Source organism: Diadema setosum, chromosome 2, assembly GCF_964275005.1.
Source record: "Diadema setosum chromosome 2, eeDiaSeto1, whole genome shotgun sequence".
In the NCBI taxonomy this organism is placed as follows: domain Eukaryota; kingdom Metazoa; phylum Echinodermata; class Echinoidea; order Diadematoida; family Diadematidae; genus Diadema; species Diadema setosum.
The window spans coordinates 20,898,895-20,915,279 of NC_092686.1; the positions used below are offsets into that span (position 1 = coordinate 20,898,895).

The 16,385-nt window shown below is 36.8% G+C and overlaps 2 protein-coding genes and 1 long non-coding RNA gene across 3 annotated transcripts in view; all 3 read left to right on the forward strand.

Annotated features, from left to right (window-relative positions):
- Positions 1-16,385, forward strand: part of LOC140246225 (mitochondrial 10-formyltetrahydrofolate dehydrogenase-like) — a 647,794-nt gene that overhangs the window by 371,552 nt on the left and 259,857 nt on the right. The window lies entirely within an intron of this gene.
- LOC140246110 (uncharacterized) lies at positions 7,380-12,283 on the forward strand. The gene is made up of 3 exons (XR_011902429.1): positions 7,380-7,460; positions 10,879-11,101; positions 12,174-12,283. It is a non-coding gene; the product is annotated as an uncharacterized lncRNA (long non-coding RNA).
- Positions 12,509-15,083, forward strand: LOC140243181 (uncharacterized). Its single transcript, XM_072322897.1, has 4 exons — positions 12,509-12,632; positions 12,956-13,104; positions 13,935-14,204; positions 14,975-15,083. Exons 1-4 carry the CDS (start codon positions 12,509-12,511, stop codon positions 15,029-15,031), a joined length of 600 nt encoding a protein of 199 aa, XP_072178998.1. The 3' UTR covers positions 15,032-15,083.

Consider the following 16,385-nt stretch of genomic DNA (forward strand, 5'->3'; position numbering starts at 1 on the left):
GCAGCAGTTTTGTTTTTGATTTTTTTTTTCCCTTGACTTGACTAGGATGGGGATCTAACATGGTACTGCTCCCACTGTCACAGAAAGTGACCAATTGGATTTAATGTAGCTGTCAGTATACTAAATGTTTTAGAACTACTGTATTTCATCCCACACATGGTATAATTAGGAGACAATTGTAGTAAGCCGAGTATCAAAGCTTGGATATCCACATTGATTACCTGTGCATAAAACGAATCAATATCTACACAGTTTTTAAAAAAAGTATAACACACATGTAAACTTTCAAGTTGGTTTGCTTATCTTCTTCTACTTTGTATAGCTAGCCTAACTATCATTTTGAGCAGAATCTGTTGATTTCATTCACTATTATTATCAACAAACCCATACCAGTGAAGAGCAAACTTTTAACTGCCACTCCATTTTGAATGTTCCTTCGTTGCCCAAGGCTTACTCAAACCAGGCTTTAATTGTGGTCATTCTCTTGTCTGAGTCATAAACCCTGTCACATAGAAGATTCATCCTAATAATGACTTGCAATAATCTGCAACTAGCAAAGCATCTGCTATGTTACTACTAAAAGAATGTCTTTACTGTGAGAGGCCCCAAGTCTTGTCCAATGATAATGGGCATTAAGTTATGTATTCTCTTCAATTATAAAGTATTGTTAACCCGTTGAGAAGGAGTCCTGAATATACTAGGGCATGTGTCTATGGGAAATGTGTGTTGTAGCAAAATCAGCCCATCCTCAACGGGTTAAGGCTGCAAACAAATGGATGTAAGTATCACTTAACAGGCTTCTGCATGGTAGCACACGGCCATGTTTTTGTTTGACCTTTATTTTGTAGCATGCATGAATACCGCAGTCCGTCCGAGCATAGGTTGTAGCCCCAAGTGTGTGAACCAAAACATACCATTATATGCAGTCTCGTACTGCCACAGTGTGTGTCTTGTCAGTTTGAAACCAGAGAGGAATGACTGCATGCATAATGATTACAGCATTTAGAGTGTAGCTTAAATCTGAATTTCAACTGCATGTGCTGTACTGTCTTTGAAATCGATTGAATTATATCTAATTTAATGAAAATTCAGATTCGGTATCCATATATGTTGGCAGGAAACAGTGAAGACTGGGAATGTAGAATCAAGATTGGACACCTAGAAAAGTAGAGTCAATATTATTTGGTTGTCAATTAAAAATAGTGAATAGAGGTACGAGTAGATGCAGACATGGTTTTATATATATAACCCTTTGTGAACGAACAATTCTATCTTTTCATGTAGAAAGCTTGTCCTCATTCTTGTATGTGACATAGCAAATTAGAAGTCATTATATATTTTTATGAGATATAATTGCAACCAAAGAAAGCACCGGTTAGTATGTTTGCATATGCTATTATCAAATACTTCTTGTGATCCTGCTTTTATGTAATAAAGCACAGATATTTTTCTTCAGTTGTTCAAACAGTGCACAGCTGTCATCCATAGTAGATGAAAAAGTGTCAACCACTATATAAAACTAAATGTATGTGTCATAAATGAGCTCTGAGTGAAAAATTGTGACACTCACTCTTATTGAAATAGCTATGATGCCTATGAATACAAACTTTAAGCATACACTAATGATGAGTGTATAGATATGTCTTAGTAGAAAATGTTTGCAAGTTGTGATACATCGGACCATGGTAGATGTAATGTTGATATTCCGGAGAAGTTAAAAAATGTAAATGAATTCTTGGCATCAATAAGCATTTGAAGGATTTTGTATGTTTAATACACAGAAAGAGACTGCAACACTCATTTTACATTGTTGCATGCATCTACAAAATCTCTGCATATTTTTAAAGTTTCATGCAAATAGATCTGACTAAGCAAATTTCTAGGGACATTATGTGCAAAAGAAATGAACAAATTTTAGGAAAAAAGGAAGAAGAAAGTAGAATGTTGTGTCTTGACATTTTGTGTCATGATTAAGTTGCCCTGTTCTTACATCATGTTGTCTGCAGTTTTGAGCTTGCAAAAATACCTTAGGAAAAGTAAAGTTTACAACAAAGTTATGGCACCCAAAATTATGGGGACTCTAGAGAACCTAATAATTACTCATTCTCATTCTTGTATCATTCTCATTCAATGAAATACTATCACTTTTAATGAAACTTACATTTTGCTCAGATTTTTACAAGTTCACTGTATTTTTGTTGTATATATTGGTAGATTTTTTTTTTCCAGTCACATGTTTGGGGATATCCAGCACAAAAAAAAAAAGTGTGTCATGGATGAATAACATGGTGAATTTTATTGTCATTTGATTTGGCTGGGATGTAATGTCCCTGTTTGCCAGAACAGTATTGTGATCGCATCACTCAGAATCATAACAAATACTTACAAAACTACAATGCATTAAGAAATGATCGCATTGTATGCACACATCTGTAAAGCGTCATTCATCATTCATTTCAGGGCTTCTCAAATTCTTATTTCTCTGTCAAATTCTGTTGAAGATGTTGCAAATGTGGTAATGACAACACTTTTTTGTTTTATATTTTTGGTAAAAATCTTGAGGAAAAGAAGGGAAAATGTGAGGCGAGAACTCGGTTGGTGGATGTGATGTTGTGGAAGGATCATACACTGATGGCATGAACTCGAAGCAGTACACAATGTCAGAATTGCTGTGTGATGTCATTATTGCCTTGTGACATCATTTCACAAATAGTATACTGTAAAAGTGGATATTTTCGCTTGATTAAGTTATTGTACTCGGCCAGGTAAGATGACTTCTGTGTGTTTATTTTGCGGAATCAGGAAATTAATTACTGGAACATATGGCATGCAAAGATATTCACATGCTTTTATTTTCATGCCCGCATGTAGTTGTTGAAAATTCATGAAAATTTCCACACCATGAAAATGTCAAGTTTACAGTATACTATTTGGGAAATGTCATAAAAGTGACATCATTATGCAAATGGTACACCATGGAGTGTCAAGCATGCCAACATTCTGACTTAGCTAAAAATACATCGTATCTATAATCATATGAAGCTCTTTCAACCTATCACTAGAGGATAAATATCAATTTTTGATCCAAAATATAATAACTGCTATGCCTTACTTGTGCAGGGTTGCCATAATATTGAAATTCAGACATAGTAATTTGATCAAGGTGATATCTTTGTGTATCAGTAAGGCAAAAGTAGGGGATCCATTCTCATCTATGTATTTCAAAATCAAGTGTGGAAGATGAAAGGTAATGTATTATTTACCAGATGTATTGATTAACACCTTATTGTGGCATCTTATGTTCATGGTACATGATAGCGAAAAGATTTGCTTTTTTTCTTCTGCTGCTTGTCTAGCTGTTTGTTTTTTTTTAACTTGTGCAGATGATGGAAACCAGTAAAATGCTTTGTTTTTTTCAAGATACAGTGTACTTCCGGTACACTCATCTTTTATGCAGGAGATATCTATAGATTTCTATATTGACTGTAATCCAAGCAATGCATTGAGTAAACTGTTTATATGAAGTATACAAAATATAATTAGATTTGTGTAAAGCTGTATTCTCAATCCAAGTAAGAAGTAAGAGGGGTCTTGCCTTGTCAGATAAGAAGCATATTCCTGTAGTCCAAAGACTGCAGTGTTGTGTGAAAACATTATGCTCCCCTGCTTTGTTTCCTTATAAACTACTTGTAGTTATGTGTCCTAATGGCTGATTAAAATTAGAGCAATAAACTTTGCAAGTTAATCGTGTTATGTTACAGTCCATCTTTACAACTGAAAACAACAACAACAAAGAAATATGTAAGTGAAAAGAATTTTGTGAAATTATTTAACTCGGATTTATGTGTACCTTTTGAAATATATAATTCTAGCATTCAATTAGATAAATGGAAAATACCTGGCAGTCACAGATTAAACTACAGTATTTTAGAAATTCCACACTTACTGCATCTCATATACCATTAGAGTATCTCGAGATTTAAAGAGTTTCTTTTATTTCATGTAGGACATGAAAGATTGAAGACTTAATTATGAATTGATAAGGTGAATGTCCAGGAGTTCAGAAATCTGTCATAATGTAATGATTAAAATTTACAAGTTGATGGTTCCTTCTACTGCGTACCTGTACATGAATGTATCAATGGAATGCAAAGCATTATGATGAGCAACACACTCAAAGTGGGTGTAGTAGTTGGAATCATATTGTATGTTTCTGATTCTATTGGAGTTAAAAGTATGTCTGATAAGCAAATCCTATAATCAAAACATATCCCATGTTATCATTCTCTGACAAAAAAAAAAGAATGTGTAGAAGTGATATCTATTTATATTTTGCATGATGTTTGCCTGTATTGATGATTGTATAAAGGAGATTTATTTTATATGTGTAAATAAAATGCTTACAGAACTATGGATCACTGGCTCTATTTTACAACAGTAATGATGTCATTCTTGGGAATCAGATGGAAAAAGAAAGAAAGAGATTTATGAGTAAAGAAGTAAATTAACAAAAAAATAAGGAATGTCTCTCAGCTTGCTATCTTTAATGATCTCCCTCTCTAGGAATGATGGCATCCATTATGGCATCTTCATTACACACACACACCCACACACACACACTCACACACACACACACAAACACATATATAGTCCTACACACACACACACATTCTTGTATGAAACATAGATGACATGAATTATGATTATGCAAGACAGGTTCAGGACTGCAATGTGGCTAGTTGCATATGCATGTTCAAGTCATGTCAATTCTACAATTGAGAGCACAATGAGAGTGGATAACAAATGCATGTGACAAATATATAAATGTTACATGGCTTTTAATACATGCATGGGCTTGGATGAATTCAGCAGCAATGAAACGTGTAATGCTGGAAGACCAGCTGAGGAAGAACCCTCTGTGAACATCATTTTTAGTGCAATCGGATTAGGAGTGGATATTGATACATAGATATATTGTATATTTTGCAGGTTAATACACTCAGCTTTATTTCAAAGCTGATCTGTATACCAGACTTGATCAATGCACAGTTTATAGTTTGTGATGTACAATATAGGCCTTCACATTGATGTTTGATTTGTGCTTTGTATCACTCCAGGTGCTTTCAATATCTTATCTAAGTGAGTTGATGGCAAAAATAGAAATAAATAGTTAGATCTGAATTGTATTACCAGGTTATTTTTCATTAAAAATGAGAAAATCAGATAATGGACACAACCATGACACTGCACTGATCGAATGTTGTACATCTAATGGCAGATATGTGAGCTAAATAAGAGTAACAATAAGAAAAAAACAAGGTTTTTGAAATTTTGAAAAACAAAAGAAATGTATTCAAGTAATGATGATACAGTGTAATACTCACAAGTTTATTCTGATGTACTGCAGTACACCTTGATGTGTCTTTAACCCTTTCAGATTGAGTTATGTTTTACATTTATGTATGTGTACGTATATGCACAACAAGAAACATGCTTCCTTCCAAATGGACATGGTAAACTCTGTTATAATGGTATAACTACTTTTTGATCAAACCATTTGGCAGGGGTGTTCCCATACATCTCCAATTCCACAGACAAAATCAATATTGCAGAAAATACAGCAAATGGTAAACTAACATCTGTGGTAAAACCTATATGAGAATATAGTGATATATAGAAATCTGTAGAACTGTTTAAGTAAATACAATCACACTGGGGTGTCTGGAGATCAATCAAAATGAACGCAATGTGCAATTACGGGAGCAGGTGACTACCAGTAAAATATGTCAACTTATTTCATCTTGATAGCATGCTTCTTGAATAATTGTCAAGATTTTCCTTTATTGAATTCATTGTTTCATTTTGTTAATATAATCATCATTACTATTATCATTATCACCATTATTTGATTACCATATCAGTAGGCTATCTAGACTTTTCCAGATTTTGTCCACACATTTTGCTCACTTGAGATGGAAATGAATATAATACAAGATATGGTATATCCCAGGGGACAAATCACTTTGTCATCTCCCCATTACAAACTACCTTGGTATATAAAATGAACCCTTTATACACTGCACCATGTCACTTAAAAAGGGTAAAGAGAGGAATTAAGAGTAACTATAATAGAAAGAGGAACTATAGAAGGAGAAGGAGTAGAGGAAGCTATGGGGGGGGGGGAGTATAAAAACAGATAATGGAAATATATACAGGCTACTGTAAAACGAGGAATTTTCGCGTGCATTTTAATTTCGCGAATTTCTCGAGCGCCAAGATTCGCGAAATTAAGATGAACGCGAAAGCTCTTGTCTACACTCCATGCATTGAATGCCAGTGGCAGTTCGCGAAAATTTCATGCCGCAAAAAAGGCCGTCGGCTCCAATTCGCGAAAAATTCATGCCGCGAATATATCATGTTTTACAGTATATGTTCTGCAAAACATGTATGACTCATGAGAATAAATTGTACTTAGTATGTAGTTCATTCTCATATTCAGACCATCATTTTTCACATATGTTATCTTTTCGTGTTTTTGAAAAGGGTTGATGGAATGATTTATTGGACATACAGAGCATGCACATCTCTTTCCCTTCTCCTGAGGACATATGGTGTGCATCTAGAATAATCATGCTGTGGAAATTTACAGAATATATATCACTGAAATGACGGAGGATATGAGATAGAAGAAAAAATAAAAACAGTAACTCTGTCGGTGTGCGTGTGTAGTTTATAGTGAAGTAGTATATGGTGAGGAAGGGTAGTTAGGTTAGCTAGGGAGAATTGTTTTGGGGGATGAGTTTTATTTTAGATATGATACTTCCTTTTCTCTGTGGTAATTGCACTATTGCCATTTTATTTGTTATTATTGAAACATGAAAAGTATAATTGATACAGTTATCTCTTTCTAAAGGAATTATTCCTTTATGTTTGTTTGTTTTTTGTACAGTAATACCAAATTGAATTGTGAATTGATGTTTTTTGTATTAGTCGATTGGAAGAGAATAAATATTACTGGGGAAATAAGTGAAAACTGTTGTAGCAATTAGATGCATGCACTTACACATCCCCAACCAGAGAGCCTGTAGTGATTGGTGAGAAATATCTCTTTACTCCCACCCCGGCCACCGCATGTATCTAGCTCAAAGCAACTTTGTATTTACACACTCCGTCGTGTACAGTATACACCGTGTGTAACACATGCTAGCAGTATGCATACACAAAATCGATAGAGCGCGAGCTCCAAAAGCAAAGAAGAGGGTTGATGAGGCGAGGAACTCTACCTCTTCATTCTGTCATCGGTATACTACGGTACGCACCTGTACACCTATCTGACAATACTCTCGTACACTGGCCTGGCAAGTCAAGATCAATAATGGATATCCGCTGCTTGTACTAATGGCCTGTTCATGTGCTCTGAGATCTTGGTGGTTGCCAGTTGCCGATGTTTCCTTGTTTAGGTAAGAGAAAATGTTGTGTTTAAGGATGTGTAAACTGTAGACTAGACATGTATCTATTCGCTGGGAGCTCGATAACCTTGTCTTTGGTCCCTTGGAGTTGGAAGAGCCCAATTTGATGATGCCCAGCCGGCGATTTCAGCATCCAAAAGAGCTGCAGGAAAGGCAAGGGCCCTGGCCCTGCCCAGGCCAGGGCTGCAGCTAGTGCAGCGCTGCGCTGCGCTGCGCAGCTGGCAGTGTGGTGGCACATGTGTTCACCGTGTTATGAATTCACACATTTCTTACAAGTAACAAACGTGGCCATGGCATAAACACGATAAACACCAAGCTCAATTGGGCTAATTGGGCCAATGGGCGTCTCTGGCCTGCCCTGTAACCCAAGTGGAGCATTATGACTGCTTTATAGTGTACATCAGCTCCACGATCCAATTTGGTGACCAGAATAATTAAGCTAAGGGAGATGTGGCATACTGATGTCCGATGAGTCGATCAGTCATCAACAATGGTCTACAATGTAGTTTTCTATTTGTAAATTGTGGAGTAGAATATCTATGATGTAATCTAGCCTTCGTGTAGTTAGATGTAATCATGAAAATGCGATAAAGCCAGAGATGCCAAGTTCAAAAAACTTTTATGAGTGAGATTTTCATGACTCGGCGTTTCGGCGCTCGCGCACATGCCCACGCGATCGAGGAGGGTGTCACCCCTCCCATGGTAGGGAGCTTTTTTGAATTATTAGCTCTTAATGAGGCGATCTGGTGCATACTTAAGTGACTATTTTTTACTAATTTTGAAAAACAAAAGGGAAATATACCTTCAATTGCAACTATCACTTGAATCCTTTGAGCTATGCACCTTATTTCTGGCACAAATTGCAGACTTCACCCGATGCCTGAGAAAAATAGGTGCCCTGCGTGAGATCGTGAGACAGGCCCTAAATGCTTGAGTCTCACGCAGAATGCATGAGACTTGGTAGCTCTGTAAAGCATGGTAAGAGAAATAAACCTTTTCTTGTCTGGGTCTAATGAGTAATGTCTATACCTACGAATGATTCTGAATGCACGCTTTTAAGCCTCTGTAAATTTACTAATATTCAGATCCAGATTTAATTGATGCTTTAAAGGGTGTGTACAGTTCTGGTCGAGGTGAAGATTAAGCTTTTAATATTTTGCGAGATATTCAGAAACCACTCTATGAGATGTCAAGGAGCATGCAGTTCAAAGGGGTATCAAAAGTTTATTCGATGAAAATCGGTTTTGAAATGGCTGAGATATCAAAAAACAAGGTGAAACAAAGAGATTCTAATAAAGTTGGGGCATGTCGCCTTTTATTATTAGCACTTTTTTGGATATCTCAGCCATTTGAAAACCAATTTTCATCAAATAAACGTTGAATCCGTCTTAAAATTACATGCTCTTTCATATTTCATAAGAGGCTTTTCATTATCTCACCTTGCAATGTTCAAAACATGAATCCCTACCTCAACCAGTACTGTACAGTCCCTTTAAGCAATTGGCTTCCATGGTCATCATCAATGGCCAGGTGAAATAGCATCAAACAAAAACTTTATAGGTTCATTGAATTCTTCTAAAACTAGACAGTGGGTGTATATTATAGAAGACCATTCTCAGCATGCCAAGACTGTAACCACATTTGCCACTCTGTACATTTCTCAGGACAATGCATGAAATGGTATGGTGTAACCTAACTGCGACCAGCCCGCACATGAAGTGTTTGGGCTGGTGTTAGATCTGCTGTGTGAAGGAGCGCCCGGGGGTTAGGTGTAACCTGTTGTACCCTAGCTTAAATCTGCTGAATTGTGAATTTCTTAATAGATAGTTTTCTTTGTGGTCTGCTATTAACTCTGGCTGTAGCCTTGCTACCTTTTTGTCGTTGTTGCATGGTATTCATGCAATTTGTATGCTTATGTTCAATACTTAGTATCCATGGGCAAGTCCAAGCTATTTTGCACCAGTAACGCGTGGGACATCACAAGAGGATTTAGCCCTATATTGCACTGTTAAGATTGAAACTTCATATGTTGGGTTGCTTTTGATAGCTAGTAGGTATCTTCATTCAAAACAATAGAAATAATGAGAATCACGCGTTCAGCATTTAATTTATGCAAATTTATTCTCCAGTAACGCGTGGGACCACAAAAATTGTCCTTTTTTTCTTCTTTTACCTTTATATCAATTATTGTGAAAATTGTATACTTGGTATACTATAAAATCATTACAAACATCTTTTCCTACAACAATTACTGTACCTGAAACAAAACATTTCAGAAAGAATCATGAAACTGTTTTCTCTCGAGGTCAATTATAGAAAGATAGGTAGGCCTATAGTAACGCGTGGGACATTTTTGTCACTATGAATATTGTGATGTGAATTGCACATTTGCTCAGAGAAACTTTAATATGAGGTACTAATTATCTAAATAGATGTATTTCTAATAAATTCTTGCAAATTCAAATGATTTAGACCACCAAAACAATAGATATAATAAAAAATACGAAATGCCTGTGTTATCCTTGAAAAATGTGACCTTGAAAATAGCATGTAATGATCTTTTGTGAATTATTTATCCAAAGTGGAATTTTTCACCAAATTTCAAGTCAGAATTCAGAAAATTACAAAAAATCCCTCAATAATGTACACATTTCCCATAGAAGACTAAGATTTAGTACACTTCCATTGACTTGTACACAAATTGTCCCACGCGTTACTAAAATGTCCCACACGTTACTAAATCTAATTGAAAATTGCAAGTATGAGATTTATCAGACTAACTTTTTATCTCTTGGATATGATTAGGTCCATTGTGAATTTGGTCTTTTGAAAGTTTCAGGTCAATTAAATCATTAACTTTTTTGCAAAATGAGAAATAATGACCTAAAAAAGTAATGCGTGGGACATGCTAATTTTGGCCCATCCCTCATTTGCATATTTAGTCAGTTGAGAAACTGAAAATCACAGTCATGATAACTTGTTAGTCAGACTTAAGGTCACCATACTTATTTTCATAAAAACTTGTAAAAATTAAAAGATATATTTAAAAATGCAGAATTTTTGAATGTCCCACGCGTTACTCTAAATTTTAATTTATGCAGATTAATTAATTTATTGCTGGTTATGCGGAAGGATTTTTGCTTTTTCTTTTTAAAATTCATGTATTTTAACTTCTTAGCTTTAAAATGATACCAAGTTTATGTAGATTGACCCATTTTGAATTTTCAGTCTTGTGTGATCAAATAGCTTGGACTTGCCCCCACATTATATTGCCTTCTGATTAAAAAAAAAAAAGATGTGTTTATTTTTTTTTAATGATGATCATTATGTCATATCACACCAATAGCATTCTTGATGTACAAAGATGTATACCTAAGACGTCATATCTACATGACTAAAACTATCACAGGTTTGTGAACTAACTCACCCACAACATCAAAGGATGGAGAGGCGAAGGAGAAATTGCCGATCTATTTACGCCTTGAAGAAACCCTATTCATGTCAAGGCTTGTCACCAAAGTGGAAGAGCACAGGCAGTCTCAAACAAAAGACCGGTGAATCTTCTCGACATACTACACAAGTCAGACATAATGGAAGAATGAGTAGCAGTCTGGGTCAAAGAGATGACAGAGGTGAGAAATGATGCTTTTGTGACTTATTACTTTTGACAAATTGTTTCCTTTCAAACATACCAATTACATTTTATTGTATCGGGTAAAAGTTTTCAGGAATAATTCCTGAAATAGTGGTAATGTCCAGTATACAAATGACGCACAGGTCTGAGTGCGTCAGTCGGAATTGTGTGCATAAGGTGACTGTGGAATGCTTAACCCACGAGGCGAAGCCGAGTGGGTTTAGGCTAAATTCCATAGTTACCGCATGCACATATATTCCGACTGACGCACGAAAAGACATGTGCGTCATCTGATTTATAGAATGGGTTATTTTCTTGCCAAAAACCCATTTTTCTATCGTGTTTCCCGATGACAAAATGACTGGATGCATTTTCTTTTGGCTTGGCATAGACGAGAGCCGAAAAACCATGCATCAGTTTTTACTGGACGCACGGCCAGCCATGCATCAATAAATACTGATGCATGGTTGTTTTAGCCAATAGGCATCTCGTACTGAGTGCGCGAACGCTTGCTTAGTGCGCGAACCTCTGTTACAAGTACGCGTACTCTTGCTACTTTTGCAGGCTGTGAAGAGAGGTACAGCTCTTGAGTGTCTGCAAGTTTGATGTGATGGCCAACTATACACTCTATCTCCTTTTTAATCAGTCTGGAAGAATTGGTTCCTTTTGTTCTAAACGGTTTTTGCAAAGCACCCTCTGCCCCATTATAGCCAGAACAGATTTGAGAGCAATCCCTTATGTAAAAATACATGTATGCAGAGTTCAAGATTTTATGAACAAGTGAGTGTTCTGCAAGAAAGATTGGAAAAAGTCGCTATCATACGATTGTACCAAAAATTTTGATGTTGATGTGTGTAGGGGATGCCGTGTTACTATTTTTTTTTTAAAGTCTTTTCATATGAACATCTGGCACATTAGCTCATTAACACCTCAAAAGTACTATGATGTGTGATTGAGACTTGTTAAGAGAGAAGTACCGTATGCATGTTGTTACAGTAATCCTACCAATTTAAGGGTAAAGCAAAAGATAATCTGTTTGTTTTTGTATTAAATTCATCTGCATTTTTCAGTAAGAAGGAAGGCAAACAAGAAGCAGTGCAATAGGACCATCATCTCTCAGCTGGATGTTGAGAGGACCACAACAGAGCACCAGCAGTCAGAGGATGCTGATGTATGTGTGTCCTCTAACCCACAGCATACCAGTGGCACACTGGGGGATACCAGTCATGGACAAAACAACTATCAGAAATCAGACAGTAAGCTAGCAGACATTGTGGATTCTGCCAACAGCTCAAGAAAAGTGTGCTGCTCAGGTTCAAAGCATTCTACAGTAGGAGCAATCAATCCAAAAATTGAAGTACCATCAGAATCTGACACTTTGAAGTTTGAAAGGAATAATATTTCCATGAGAGAGCGTGAAGGGAGATTCTCTTGTAAAGACACTCGTGCTGTGGCTGCTATTGAATATATCAAGGAGCGACTTGATGAACTTGAAGTAACAAAAGAAGAACTGAGACAAGTGAAGATTGGTGAGTAACACATTTTACTTTGTTTTGCTATTATACAGACCTCTGTATTTGGAAAACATCTGGGTGCATGGGCAAAGCACTTTCATAGCAAAGTGAAATTCATTGTTCTTTGATACCTGTCGAGGTATGATACACATTTGTCTGTCAGGAATACTGTAGGGATTCATTTTACTTTTTTTTTTTCTTTTTGGTCAGAGTGACCTATCACATCTAACACAAATGGATGAAGTTTGCCAGGGAAATGGGGATATATGAAATAGGATCTGTACCCTGCATTCTTTTTCTGGCAGCATTTATGGTTGGTGAATGTGTCCTTTCTGCAGAATTGGCAGAAACCAGGAAAGAACTGATGGCAACTCAAGAAGAGGTCAGAGTGGTCAAGGGACAAGCCCAGAGCAGAGTAGATGCAGTTGAGAAGCAGAAGCTAGTGGACATCAAAGAACTTGAGGAAAAGGCAGAGAAGGCATTATCTGTAAGTTTGTTTCTTTCCTGTTCTTTTCTAAGAAAGAACATATTAAGAAAGACTCTAATCACAATAAAACAGAGGAGTCAGGTCAAATGAAATGAAAGAAAAAAGATATATATATATTAAATCATCTTCTTTATGTGCCATATTTTCTGAATTAATTTGTGGAACTATCTTGATAAAAATGAAACAGAATAAAACAAGGACATACGTTGAATCCAGCTCTGATGTGACTTGATATATCCTCCAAATTCTCACTTACCAGCTGTGCATTGGAGACCAGGCAGGAATTATGTAAAGGCACATATTCCTGGTGGGTGCGGGGGCGCTTTTGATGATACTGCCGATCACCATTAGCATTGATACGAAGATTGCCGAAGTTGAGCTGTCATCAAGAGTAAAGCGCATAGGTGTTGCTGGGTAACGTTGCCTTCATTATCTTCTCTGCACATCTTGCAGTCTGTAGTAATGCCAGGGTGCGTGCATACATGTGCTTCTTAGTATGACATCACAAAAGAAGTTTGCTAAAGCTGTCATCCCCCTCAGCCGAATCATGAGCCAAACTGTGATCGTACCACTGACTACAGTGGATCTGACTTCTTTGGACTCGGGGAAATGGGTCAAAGCATAAGCACCAAAGAGGAGTCAATAGCGTAGGTCTCTACAGGAAACTTGCGCCGTGCGCCCACGTACGCATTGACTAAACCAGCGGGATCATGTGCCTTTAACATTTCATGTTCAAATGAGAAGTTTGCTGAGCATAGTAAGACTTTAATAGGGGATTGATGACCAATGGGAGAAATATTATCCCTATTTAATTTTCATTCTCACACAAGGAATTAAGAGAGCAGACTAGAAAAGAGATAAGAATGGAGAGGGAGAGGGCGAAGAAGAGAGTCTTGTCTGCGGAAGAGACAGGCCAGAGGAAAGTGAGAGCTGTGCAGCAAGACATGCAGACCAAGCTGGAGGCAGTGAAGCAGGAAGCACAGAAGGAGCTGGCCCTGGCTCAGAGTCGTGCAGAGGAAGAGGTCGTGTCCCAGCGAAGGAAGGCAGAGAGGGCAGTAGTCAAATACAACAAGCTCATAGCAGAGCACAATATACTGCAGGTCAGTGCAGCTGTGGTATGTGATCACAAATCTTGACCAGTACAGACTCTCTCTGTATTAGTCCTCATATTCTCCTTTATGTAGTGTAAAAGATCTGTATTTAACTATTTGAATTACACATGCAGAATTTCAGATTACATGTGGCATTACTTCATTGTACAGTCCAAGAAACATCATGAAATATCATGAAACTCTATGATATGTATATGCAAAGCAATACAAAGCTACTCCATGTAGTGTCACTTATAATTTCTAACATGCAAATATATTCCTGAGTGTAGGTATGCAGTCAGTTTGATTACCTACCTTAATATTTTATGTTATTCTCTACAAAGTATGCTCTTTGAAGAGAGCTTATTGACATTGATTATCATTCATAGTCTGATGTAAAATGGTTAAAATACTCATATAGATAATAATTATGAAGTTTGAACAGAAATAAGATCATGAACCAGTCATTCAGGGAGCATAGCTAGTAATGGTGGTGCTACATGGAGAGCTGCTGTATACGCCAAATATTTTGGGAGGTTTTTATTTTCGCGAATTTCACAAGTCAGGTGCTCTTCGTGAAATCAAAGACACGCGAAAATAATGATGCTGATCCCGATATGAATGTGACGCACACATGAGCATTTCTCCATTCAGTGCAGTACTCCACGATCATGAATTTAACCACTCGCAAAATTGTCGAGAAGTCCCAATTCATGAAAATTTAGACTAGATGAATATATGTTGTATTCTGTATGTTGCTTTCTTCATCTCTAATGCAGGGACGGATATCAGATGCTGCCTCGTTACTGAGTACAGGCAAGATGAGCAATACTTGACCCTGGTCCCAGCTCAGCATTAATCATCCTCACTAGACTGCTGTCCAAGAGGTGTTAGGTTTTGCTCAGGAGATTGGAATTGTGAATAGATTTTCATGTCACATGAGCCAAAGGCTCAAGTGAGCTGTCGTGATCACTTGTCATTCAGCGTCCATTGTGCATAATGCATAAACTTTTTACATTTTGATCTTTTTTTCTCGAAAAACACATGACAGATTTTCACCAAAGTTTGCAGGTAGCATCCCTAGGGGATATGATCCCCATGGGGTCCCCACCCCTCCCCCCCCCCCCACAAAAAAAAAAAAAAATAAGGAATCTTTAAAAATCCTCTTATCCAGACCAGTAGTGATAGAGCTAAGTTAATACTCTGAGTAATTACATTGTTAACTGTAGTTTGTTTGTTCATGGCAGATGCAGGGGTGCCCTATTCTAATATCTAATATATATATATATATATATATATATATATATATATATATATGTATATACATGAAAATATTAGTACATTAGTGAATGTTCTTTCAAGATTATTTATGGTAGATCCAGGGGTTGGATGGGGATCAAATCTGCTTTGTCATTTTTTTTTCTAAATGCAGTGTACTTGGCATGCATTTTTACCAGTGTGATAAAATATGCAAATTAGACACCATGCCCCCATGGAAGCCCTCAAAACTGGCCCCTGCCCCAAGTTTGCAATGTTCTCAGGTAGTAGTCTGCAAGAATGCGTGGAAGATGAACTTGCGATACTCGGGTGAGTGCAAGTCCCCTGGGTCTCTCATGTATTTGCTGTGGATCTGTGAGTAATACCTGGGCCCTGTTTTACGAAGAGTAATAATTAATTAAGCAGTTGATTTCTGTCAATAAGTCTATGGCAGCCTGTGTGATAAGGAAATTTATAATCAATTAAATCTTTTGATAAAATGGGGTCCAGGTGTTAAATCTGTGTTAAAGAGACCAAGTGCAAAAGAACCAGCCTAGAATTTCAACATGTTACTGCTTACTGGGCAGTGACATTGCTAACTGAGGCAAAGCATGTGAATGACTAACAGGATGAAGTAGGAACAAATACCAAAATGCCTCCACCTGTTCTCTCTGTCTCTTTGGCCTTATTGATACATGTATTTCATTAATTTTCAGATATACATGTTCCATGAATAGAGAGAGAGAGAAAAAAAAGAGAAAATAATAGTTAAACAATAAGAAATTTTTTAAAAAGAGTAAAAATAGACTTGAAGAAAAGATATCTATGCATGATTGCATACATTGTCTGCAAAACATAATTATTCTCTAATTGTTCTCTGTTCATGCGTAGCATTACATGAAGAACTTTGCAGACAGAAGCACACAGTCTTAT